At 38.2% G+C, this 12,486-nt stretch overlaps 1 protein-coding gene across 1 annotated transcript in view; it reads left to right on the forward strand.

Annotated features, from left to right (window-relative positions):
- LOC131977339 (adhesion G-protein coupled receptor D2) overlaps positions 1-12,486 on the forward strand; it is a 113,083-nt gene that overhangs the window by 47,251 nt on the left and 53,346 nt on the right. The window contains exons 21-22 of the mRNA XM_059340587.1: positions 7,880-7,921; positions 12,351-12,404. Coding sequence (XP_059196570.1) covers positions 7,880-7,921; positions 12,351-12,404 — 96 coding nt within the window. The remainder of the gene's footprint in view (positions 1-7,879; positions 7,922-12,350; positions 12,405-12,486) is intronic.

A 12,486-nucleotide genomic window follows, 5' to 3' on the forward strand; every position in this document is an offset into this window, starting at 1 on the left:
CTGACACTGTATGTTTGTGTAGGTCGAATTTGTTTCCCCCTACAATCGATGTACAGCTTGAGGTTTTAAAAGTGAGTTTTCACCCATTCATTACAAATCATAAAGATGTTTCTTCCTGCAACACATACCGTACTGCTACCCAAGTCATACTTAGGATTGGCAGATGACAAAATTTAAGTCACAAAGTTACGTATTGGTTGCGACTATAACTGGCTACTAGCCTGTCACTAGAGTAACGTTTCTATTGATGATGGAGCTGATGAAATTAATACATTGTGTTTAGTCGTTGGAGTGACTGCCAATAAAGACCTGAAGGATGAGACTGGTTTAAGTCAACTTGACCTAAATGTGGTTATTTGTGGCTGTATGAGTCGAGCTACCATTGTTGCATGATTTGTTTTTGAGTCTGGATAAAAGAAAGTAGGTACAAAAGTAGCAACGGGGCAGCTTGACCCAGTGCACATTGTTTTGCTTTAGGGAAAGATGTCCGGCTGAAATGACGTTGAATTATCCTTAAAACATCCATTGCACTTACCAAAAAATTGCACTTACCATTGCATATAAGTGATTATCCCTATTATCATTATATCTCATGTTAACTTTTATCTTCCCTCACACATTGTTGAGAGCAGCAATATATTCCTCAAATGAAAGAGGAACACTGTAAAAAAAAAAAAGCGGTTGTTTTTACGGTAAAAAAACGGCAGCTGTGGTTGCCAGAACTTTACCGGAATAAATATGGTAGAATTTTTTTAATATTACGGTAAAAAGATATTGGCACTGTTGATTTTTAATTTAATTTTATTGTTCACTTTTAAGATTGATTGAGATTTTATTCCATTTTTTACTGTATAACTAAAAAGTTTTTCCATCAAAATAAACGCTGTTTTGACATATAATTGACAAGAAAATACTTTATAAATGCAGCATAAATTAAAGATTTTACCATTAAATATTACAGTATATTTTTGTTAGAGATATGTTGTTTAGTACAGTGAGAAAAAGTATTTTTTACAAAAGATAAATGCAAAAATTACAGTGGTGGCTTATATATATATTACATAAAATACATATTACAGTGTATTTTACAGTGGAGTAATGTACTTTTTTTCTTTCAAAAAACAAAACTGTAAAAAATACTGTTTTTGCTGATATATACATTTACGGTGTTTCATTGTAACTGAAACTGAATGAACTCATTTATCATTTTACGGTCTTTTACTGTCGTGGTTTAACAGTTTTTCACCGTAAAAAATCTACAGACATTTTTTACAGTGAAGGCTGCACTGCCAGTTGCTCTCTCTCTCCTTGCCAAGACAGTACCCTCACTCCTTAATCATTCATATCTTTATGTTAAAAAATTGTCTCAAGGACAATATCATAAATTTGATTTCTAATATTTTTACCTACACTGTTCTTTAAACTTTAAACAACTGGGAGGTTGATGTAGTTGAGGATACTGGGTTGCAGAAACATAAGGGTTGGGGGGTAAATACAGTGGCATTGTTCAAGAGAAAGACCTTCTGTGTTAATACAGGACTAGTTTTATGTGGAGGTCTCATGCAATGAATTAGTTAAAGCAAAACATCATGACAGATGAAATCACTAGTTCAACTGATACAGTTATTCAGTGTAGAGCAGGGATAATGGAATCATGCGTGTAGAAATGGAAACTGTAGAATACATTGTGTCGGACAGCCAGTAGGTGAATAGGGCTTAAATCTTTATCCAACATTTTCTTGATTTATTTATTTTTTTATGGCGGATAAAATACCTTCTGTGTTTTGCTGGTTTTATGAAAAACACATTTAATTTTGTAGTACATGGAATGTGCTTAAAAATAACGTGTACCTTCAGATTAATGATATGAACAACATACCACATACTGTCCATATTATGTTTGTTGTTAATGATTGCGGATGAAAGGCTTGACCCTGGCAGCTACTAGTGCATCCATTAACAGTCTTGCACTCTGTGGAGTGTATCCTTCAGCTAAACACTGAACTTCAACAAGCTCACTCACTTTATCTCCTCATCACATTAAATGATTTGTGAAAGGCCTCTGATCAGATCTGCTCTCTGGTAACTGATTCTGTTAACTGAAAATGGAAATGCTAACTGCGTTTTACCTAGTAACACAAGAGCTGTCAATCTAAATAGACACTGCGTGTCTCCATTACAAGTTAGCCACAGAGGGATTTAGAGACTTTTTTCTTTTAAACTTCTGACGCTTGCTTTGGCAATATGTACAGTGTTAAGCCATGCCAATAAAGCCAATTGAATTGAATTGAATTGAATTGAATTGAATTGACTCCAGAGGTGACGTATGGTTTTCGCCGTTGATAACTGTGCTAACGTCAGCAGCTGAAAGCAGCATGGCTAATTATGAACAGAGTCTCCGCTGATCATAAACATAGTGATTGTGAATTAACTGGCATGTGCACAGAGTGTCTGGTGCTTGTTGTAAACAAACAGAGATCGCTTACGCCTGGATTCCACTGGATGCGTAACGGCTGCAGATCCGTCGTCGGAGCCGTTACGCACCCATTATAATCAATGTGTGAGATTCCACCGACTGCAGATCCGCTGCGTAATGAGTCCGACAACGCAGGGCCATCCGACAGCCCTCGCAACACTTGCGCAGAGCTTCTATTTTTGTCGGACGACGGAGCACTACGCATAAATTCAGCACAGAGCAGATCGTTCGGGACAGGAAGTCTTGCACAGACACAAAATAAAACACCGGTATATTTTCAAAATAAAATACCTCGGGTTCGCTAAGGAGGTCGGCCGGCTCGTTAACAAGCCGGCCGACCTCGTTAGCGCTCGTTAAGACGGAGTCGCTGGATTTGTCTCCAGTCATTAACGAGGAGATGTTGATTATCTTCCAGTTATATCAATTGATTAGGCGTGAATTTGCGAGATCTCGTGCGTCCTCGGGACTCTGCTGTCCGCAACAGCTCCGACACAGACGGATCCGGTGGGTGTTGACGGACTGCGTAGATACGCAGCCGTTGCGGACAGACCCCTGTCGGAGTCGTTACGCATCCAGTGGAATCTAGGCGTAAGTGAACACCTCCTGCAGCAGCAGCACATACACACTGTACTGCTACAGAGCTAATTGTAGCTAACTGCCGCTAACGGCCTCCGGCTCGTTAAGAAGAGTAGGAAGGAGTCGCTTTCTTGAAAGATAGTTGCTAAAAAGTCGCTAAATTTAGCAACAAAGTCGCTAAGTTGGCAACACTGCTTCACCTGCTTTTACAAATGACGTGTGTTGTTGTCGTGTAGAGTACTACATCACATCCCGATTAGTAGGTCACACCCCGCTTAGCATTCTATCCAATCAGTAACCAGGCTGTTTTCAGGGGAGAAAAAAGACCCTGCTCTTCTACTGGGACGAAAAAAGTCCCGACAAAAGCGGGCTCCGGACTGCTCGTATTCAAATTAGGGGCGTTTTGGCGAGTGAGACCCGCCTCATTCTGGGCATTGCTAGGTAGTGGAAACAGCCCTATAGACACATTTACACAAACATTGAAATAAATCTTTTAATATTACCAGTGGTTGATGGATTGCCTGTAATCCACTTAGTTGACGTTAGGACAGCAGAGGAAGAAAAGAGAGCCAGAAGTAAATAGCACAAGGGTTAAACCCACATCACCCTGGTTAAATCGAATGGACTTAGTTGTTCTAAGTAAATTGATCTCTGACTTTGATTTGTTCTCTCTGCTTTCTCATTTAAACAAATGCTATTTTCTGTCTTGTATTGCAGCATCTCTCTGGGGTAATAATGTTTTTGGTCAAACACAGTGTTTGTTGGCTTTAACTTTTTAAACATACAATTGTTCCCTAATTAGCTGGATGCTAATTATTTTATGCTCCCCTGTTTGATGTACAGTATAGCAATACTTTGAAAGCAACTACATTCATTCTTTGCATAAATTTGTAGCATTTGCCGCTGAGTTCAAAAGAAACAGGACTGGGTTTGGAAAAGCACACATGCATTTAAATAATGCGCCCCATTTTTGGTCTCTGTTTGTTTATAGTGGGAATATTAATGAATTAACATTTTAAACAATCCATCATTATTGTTGTGCTGCCACTTATTTTTAACTCAATTATATTTTAATAGATCATTTTTCCTAATGCGCACAGTATGTTCTCCCCACTTTGTTCACTACACAACAAAAGATTAATTACAAATAAGAGGAATGATCAAAAACATGATAATCAAATTGCAACAATAAGTTGGAAATTGCAATTCTAATGCAATACAATAGGGTATGTGTTGCAAATTAACCACCCACTGTCTGTTATTGTATGTGTGTGCTTGTGTACGTGCATGTTTATGTGTGTGGGAAAGGAGTATGTTATGATAAACCCTATATGCAATACCTTGCTCATGTTTTGAGAAAACAAAAGCATTGTTGGTTGGGATTGTAATTGCATTTATATCGTATCATTTAAAGAATTAAAGTAATATTTTCCTTACAATAGCTGACTCCATTGTTTTTTTATCCCTAGTAAAATCATTCACAGTCTTATAATAATGTAGGGGTGGGCGATATGGTCCTAAAAGATTATCACCATATTTCAGAGTATTTTTGCGATAACGATATTCTTGGCGATATTACAAAAGACTGAAAAAATATAGAAAATTATTTATTTAGTCTGTATGAATACATAAAACTAAAAATAATACTCTTCACTCTTTGAGTATTAGCAAATAATAAAAATAACCATCTACAGGAATAAAATGTAACTTTTTTAATTACAGTGTGATCAATCTATTCCAGTTGGAGAGCTAAATGTGAGCATTGATAGTGATTCCACTATTCCATCATATACACTGATCTTATCATTGCATATTTTAATTAAATATTGTAAAGGAGAATAAGGGTTCTAGTACGTTTTATTTAAGGCATCTTATTTTGACAGTCTGCTGGGCAACGGCAAAACACAAAATAACTTTTAATATACTTTCATGTGCTGTGCTAACGTCACAGCTACTAGCTACTGAGAGTCTAGGTAATTAATGGAAACCCTTATGCCACTACGTCAAGAAGTAGGAATGTTGCCAGCATCATGATATGCATTTATTTATTCATAAAAAAATTATACCGGTATAATCGTGAATGATACGGTATGACACACCCCTATAATAATGCCACTCCATTAGTAACACTGCCTTTATCAGATTGCCTTTGTTAGACCTTGTAGATTTCTGTGACTTCCTCAGTGGAGTATTATTATTATTATTATTACAGAAAATGTCATATCAAATACAAACATGACAAATGAGCCAGCTTTCTTCATGGCAACTAGGAGTTTATTTCAAAGACATGCGCTCCATTTTCTGAAGATTTTGTCCCAGTCTGTTTGATATTTTCCTGTGAAATAAAAAAAGAGCTGTTTAAAGAGTTTAAAGGCCCATTGACTATTGTAGAGCAAAGCTGAGTAGGGGAATCAAATAACATTAGCTTGTGTTGTGAAACCTGTCAGGTTTTTTAGCTGCCTGTGAAAAGCCAATACACTTTAATAATAGATTTTTAGCTTGAATAGAAGCTGTAACCAGAACATTTTGTTGTCTCATGATTGTTCTTTTGTAACACCATCCTCTATCACTGAGCATTTGCATCTATGCCACTTTATGTGAGTGTAAAGCAGAAGATGAGGTTTAAAAGCCAGAAATCTCAGCTTTAGTAGTACTTGGGGACTTCCTGGTGTTGGTAGTCAGCCTTGTCAATCCCCTCATGGTCGAGCAGCAGAATCTTTTTTGTTGTTGTCTCTAATCAGTCACTTTCTGTACTGTACTGTGCATTAAATGCAATTGGAAATAAGTCAAGTCAAGTCAAACTTTATTTATAGAGCACTTTTAAAACAACCAGGGTTGACCAAAGTGCTGTAGAGATATCATAGTTGCAGGAAAAACGGTAAAATCTAAAATACTAAAATACATAAACACAGTGCAACAATAGAATAAAATAAATAAATTAAAATAGAATAAAATAAATTAAAAATAACATTTTTAAAAAGTGAATAAAATTTTGTTTTTGCAAGATGTCCACTTAAACTTGATTAAAAGCCAGGGAGAAAAAGTGTGTTTTAGGGAGGATTTAAAAACCTCAAAAGATCCTGCAGATGGGATGTGCCAGGGCAGGTTCTCCCAGAGCTTTGGGGCCGCTGCCACAAAGGCACGGTCCCCTTTGGTTTTAAGTCTGGTTTTAGGGGTAAATAAGAAGTGTAGAGAAAAAAAAAGCAGGTCTCAGCTTGAGATCCATTGTTATGCCTATTGTCTTCAGCATGTCAGAGACCCGTGGAACTGTCAGTTTAAAGAGGATGGATGTCCTAAGATGTCACCTGACAGCCCGACAGACAGGGCAATTCAGTCCCTGGAGGACAGGACAGCAGCCAGTAGGAGGCGAATGGGCAGTAGCTTGGGCTAGAGGTCGTCACCATCGCCATCGTCTGCCTGTCACTGTGAATGGGCCTCCAAATCATGTTGTCAATGGTGATGCATCGAGATCTCCCTCTGGCAAAAATTGGATGCTCCAGACTTGATTGATGTATTGACCAGGTTGTGCCTGCCTGTCCTCAGGATGTGTCCTTACCTTCTTTTAAAGATGAAGCAACACAGACAACCTCTGAGTGGTGAAAAGGGAGAGATGTACTTTTAAAAGTTTTGTGTTTGTGTGCGTGTGTGTGTGTGTGTGTTTGCCAGACCCACTGTGGACGTGCTTTTGGTTTGTCAAAGAATCTACTGTATCTATCAACCTTGAAATTTATAGGATTTTACCTGCCTTTTCATTTTTTCTCGGTACATCTTTTGTGGCACAGTTCAATCGGTGCTCTGAGAATGTTGTTCTCACTGTTTCCATTGAGGCAACAGTATTACATTATAACTCGAAGGCGAATGCACAGCTTGTACATTCAATGGATGCCACAATAGATTGGAATGAAAAATAGCTGTTTTTCTGTGACCAAAAGTGTAGCCTTTATGCATCCAAGGGCATGGCATTCTCAGGCCATGGGTACTAGCCGTGGAGTTTTGTGAACATGAAATATCTTCTTTTATGTGTCATTTTTTCATTATGCTCCCTCTGTCTCTCTTTCTCTGCTTTCCTCCAATGGTTTTCCTTGATAGTCTCGTCTTGCCTGAGTTGCTCTCTTTATGTGCCTCTATGTGTGTGCCTTTAGTATGTGTATGAGCCAGTGTGTGTGCTTTTAATATGAGTTTTGTGTTTTCTGGCTGTTTGTGTCTGTTGCATGTTTGTAAAAGCATAGACTTGTGTGTGAGTATTATGTAGAAGCTTGAACACTCTTATTTCTTTGTTTGTTGGTACTTAGTTATATTCAGTCATATTTATATGTGTAATACACACACACACACACACTCACACACACACATACATATATATATATATATATATATATATATATATGTATATATATATAATGTATGTGTGTGTTATATGTCTTAAGAACCCAGACTGAACAAAGGCACTAAAGATTTTCTATTGCGATAAAAGTATTTGAACCTTGATTTTGAGTTTTTCGTGGTTTAGTGGTGACTGGAAAGAGGAGCGTAGAGTATTGTAGGTGAAGCAAATGCATGCTGAGGTGGCCCACTTTGGACTCTCTTAAGTCCTGCTTCATTTCTCATTACTCTTTTGCTACAGTCTACTTCAGCTCTATCTCTCCAAGAAAAAGCACGAATCAAAGTACATGTCACTCCGCTCATTACTTTTCATCTTTTGTTTTTTGCTAGATGGTAAGAGAGAAAACAACTGTAACAACTTTGTCCTCCTCCTCTTTCCCTCTCTCTTTCCCTCTCTCGCTCTCTCTCGTCTTTCTCTCGCTCTTTCTTTGTCTGTGTTTGCAGGGCCTGTTCATCTTCCTGATATATGGGGTGTACAACACAGAGGTAAGTCTGCATTGTGTCTCAAGGCTGTCGGAGTGAATGAGAGAAATGACAAGTTTCTGATGGGCTCCTTGCTTAAAAGGTGTCTGGGTGGGGTGTGACAATACGTGTGTGTGTATGTGTATGTGTGTGTGTCTGTGGATGGGAGGAGGGATGTGAAGGAGGGGAGGGGACATCGTTTCCACGCGAGCGTCCCACTGCCCTTCATGCTTGGACTAACTTATATGCATCCGAGTCCGACCATTAAACACTGACACGCCGCGGTTCTCAGCCACTCATTCCTCACCCACATTGGCTAATATTTCACTGCCTCTTTAAGTTTTTAAACTCACGGCCCTCCATTTAGCATCCTGACAAAGCCGCTGGCCAGGGCTTTGCGGGGCCCCAAGCAGTAAGCATAGTGGGACAAAAAAAAGAAAAACAATATGCAACCAACAATATGCAATGAAGGAGGACATATTGTATTGAGATCCTGCTTTATTACCATTTAGATACGCCGTAGCTGTGTAGGGTGGAGGGTGGGTGAGTGGCGAGAGGCAGAAAGATATGATTTAATGGATGAGACTCAAGTCATGAAAATCACTCTTAGTCAAATGTGGCTTAGTCTATGTAAATAAGGTTAACTTTAGATGTGCATAGGTGATACTGCATCTGAGCCTTCTTAGAATACAGCACTTTTTTCCTGAACTTGTGGTCTATTTCTCATTTTTAGACACATTACAAACTTTAAGGAGAAAGTGGAACTCCAATCAGCCATTTTCTCAGTAACACAGTTAACAGTTAAAAACACAGAAATATCCACCTGATAAAAGATCTTTGAAATAGATGGCAAAGGATGTAATACCATAGGATAAGTCTGTTTTCAAACTAGAATTTGAGTAAAACCTACATGCAAAATGTTAAATATGAAGAAATTGTCAAACCAGACCGTGCATTCTGTAAATACAGTATGCTAAAATAAATTAACCATGCTGGATGAGACTAGTTCTGATGAATACCTCATCTTTTCATTTGCCTCTTGTTGCTTTGACTGAATGTACAAGGTCATCGTTGCAGCTTTTTTGAAGAGCTGGGTAAGACACAAACACACACACGCACGCATGCATGCGTATATATATATGTATATATATATATATATATATATATATATATATATATACACACACACACATACATAGCTCTTCAAAGATAATGGTCAGTATTATATTGGCCCCCCACTTCTCCTGTTTAGTAATATTTCCAGAAGAGGACATCTCGCATTAACGTTTGCAGTTCTAGTCCTTTTTAATTTCCCATTTTCTCTTTCCTTTCTTCATCCATGTCTTCTCCAGACCATGAAGAACTGTTCCTGAGTCATAGGCGATGCACCGACAGTGCAGGGCCAGGGAGGGCTGACCCTTGGCACTGTAAAATAAATCAACACAGCGTTCTTGCTTAAGTGGCTTTTTTAGTGCTTTGCAATTCATTTTCTTACACTCAAGTTACCCTTGACCCTGAGAGCAGCTCATGTACATGTTTCGTTTTTCAAAAAAGGACCTCACTTCTTTGTTAATGTTAATGCGAAAAAATATTCAGTAATGTTGCCATTATTTACATCTTTGCTTTTCTTTTTTTTCCCATTGAACTCGCACCACCGTTCCAGGGCACTCCTTTTGTTCTCCCTTAACCTGAACATCTTTCGTTTTGTTTCTTTTACTCGTCTCATTTGTCACACAGAGCTCTGCTGGCTTCAGGTTTCACCCTCTCTGACATCTAAAAGACTATATTTGCTTAATTGAAAAATTCCATGAACGGTGAATGGGAATGATCCGCTTCTTCTCTGTAATCGGAGTGGCAGGGAAAGGCCAATGTGAGACAGCATGGGTCCTGTTCTGTCTGTATTCATTGACGCTAACCAGCCTTTGATGGCTGGGGTTGTAACCTCTCCTTAGATTAAATTCTCTCACACAAGTCTATAAAGTGAAAAAAAAAAACTTTGCAAAGTTCCAGTTGTTAACCTGGTAGAACAAGTCAGTCATTAACCATCTTAATGTGGAGAAAATTTACTTTGATATGCTAAAGTAAGGTGAGGAATTAACTAGTGTCGAAAATACTCCATTTATGAGGCTGATTTCCAGGCTCAATAATTACCAATATGGCATGGAAGACAGACTGTGTCTGCTGCTATTATACTCAAAATGCAGCGTTTTAATTGCTAATTACCTGACAATCGCTTTCCATTATTCATTGCAATTAGCTTTTCCTTGGTGGTCACCTTGTAATCCCATGCTTTGATGACCTTTTATTTCCATCAGCTCCAAGGATGTCGGCAGGTGTTGTCGGGCGTGCTGCTTTCATATGGTAATCGCTTAGCGCCCATTTACATGGGGAACCACGCTTTGCATCATTGCGAAACCTTGAGTGTGCGCAAAACCCCTTAAACACATAACGATCATCTAAAACAATGCCCTTCCCCTCATTGTCAAATGATTAATTAAGTTGTGTCATGTAATTGCCTCAGCACGCCGGCTGCTTTTGATATCAATGAAATCCCCAGGACTTACTTTCCCCATTAAATTGTGTTAAGACGTTGTCTCTCCAACATCTGCACCGCGTTGAAGGCCTTTTACGGATCTTGTCAGAAATAATAGGAGGGTTTTTAGAAAGATGGTGTTGGTACTGTTGATTCTGCCCTGTCACAAGGCTCAGGCTCTCTTCATTATGTGGCCCTTTAACGTTGGTATGTATGCAAAACATCCTCTATATACACATGCTGTCTCTGAGACTGTGTGTGTGTTCAGCATGGTGTCATAATTTATAACACGCTGCGACTTAATGAAGCCATAAGCCATAATGCATATTCACTAACGTGGTGGGCCGGGCTGGGACGGGCTGTAGTGATGAGTGCCCATCCGCTACAAATTTACAGTGAGCGCTGACAGTGTGCACGGACACATGCACGTGCTCACACACACAAACACACATACAGAGCTCATAAGTGCCAGAGGCTTTTCATTGAAGCCTTCAGCTTACTTAACTGAACAAACACAATGAGGAATTCCTGCTTTTCTTTATTTTTTACATTTTAACATCCTTTTGTTATTTACAGTCATATGGATCATAGTAAAAATAATAATATATTTTATTATCAAATTAATAATATTTATAAATACATGATTTTCTCCATCTTTTAACTTAAGAAACAGCAGACCTATTTCGTTGTGTAGTACTTAAAATATTTTAAATTCACAAAATATGCATTTGTGTATATTACCACATTTTCATTAATTCACCTTCCTTCATTAAAAATTGCAGGAGCTATTTTAAAATAAGACAAGAAGATATCTTATCATAAAGGAAGATATTCCTGGGGAAATTTAAGGAACATTTTAGATTGAATCCTACATTTTACATTCGGTTTTCATCCTAAATGTTATCTTTGTATTAACCTATGATTGAGTAATTAGTAAAACCATACTCCCATGAAGTTGCAAGCACATCATTTTTTAAATAGAGTTTTATAAAATGCAAAAATGCAGAGGTTTTTTTATAGACTAAGGACAGACTAAAGTGCTGTACTAATTACACAATATTTTCATTAAATATTTGTCGATATAATTAAACCTTAATCACTTGTAGTTACCTCCATGGCTCCAATTACAAAATACAATTCATCAATTTAACAGGAAACTTGATAAATGAAAGACAACAGATGAATACATTTAAAAAGGTCATCCAAATGATTAATTGTCACTAAGTGACGGTCTTGGCACAGACCTCAATATTATTTATTCCTTAATCCACTTTAAAACACATTTAATTAAAAAAAATGAATAAAGGAGTTAGTTAGGAGTTTAGTCAATAAGCACAATAATTACTCTATTAGGCTTTGGTGGTCCGGTAAATTACAAGTATATATTGAAATTGTATGCATGTATACTGTATAACTCTAGAATCTATGAAATTCTTGTCTGGTGTTGTATGTGTTAAATGAAGGTGTGCAGTACACTGTTTCATCTGGACTGTAAAAATGTAATCTGTTCTGCTAGGGCGGTCCCTTCTCCTCCAATAGCTCCATTTGTTGGTCCCGGCGCTCTATGCTGACAGATGATAGCTTGAAGTCGTCTCCTTAGTTTGCCAGCTCTATGTGTCACTTTCAAGTCCCATTAGCCACTGGGACATACTGGAACACCTTCTCACACATGTACACACACAAACACATGCACACACACGCACAAACCTCCCCAACTGCTGTCAATGCCTCCAAACGAACGCTCCAAATTTGTTATATCCCTTCCACATTCTCTCTCCTTTCCCCATTTTACACTTTGTGTGCCCGCAGTTGTTTGCAGTGAAAGATTTTTTGTTTTGATTCATTGTAAGTGTGTTTCATTGAGTGCTATGTCAGATACACTTATCTCTTTCTCTCCCTCTCTCTCTCTCTTTCTTTCAGGTTCGGAGCACGGTCAACAGGATCAAGGAGAGGAGAAAAGCGCTTAATTTCTCAGTATGTAATCCTCTATTGTACTGTTTTAGGTGTGTGTGTGTGTGTCTTTGTGTGTCTTTGTGTGTGTCTCTGCTACACATCG

Source organism: Centropristis striata, chromosome 9 (assembly GCF_030273125.1).
Source record: "Centropristis striata isolate RG_2023a ecotype Rhode Island chromosome 9, C.striata_1.0, whole genome shotgun sequence".
Lineage (NCBI taxonomy): Eukaryota > Metazoa > Chordata > Actinopteri > Perciformes > Serranidae > Centropristis > Centropristis striata.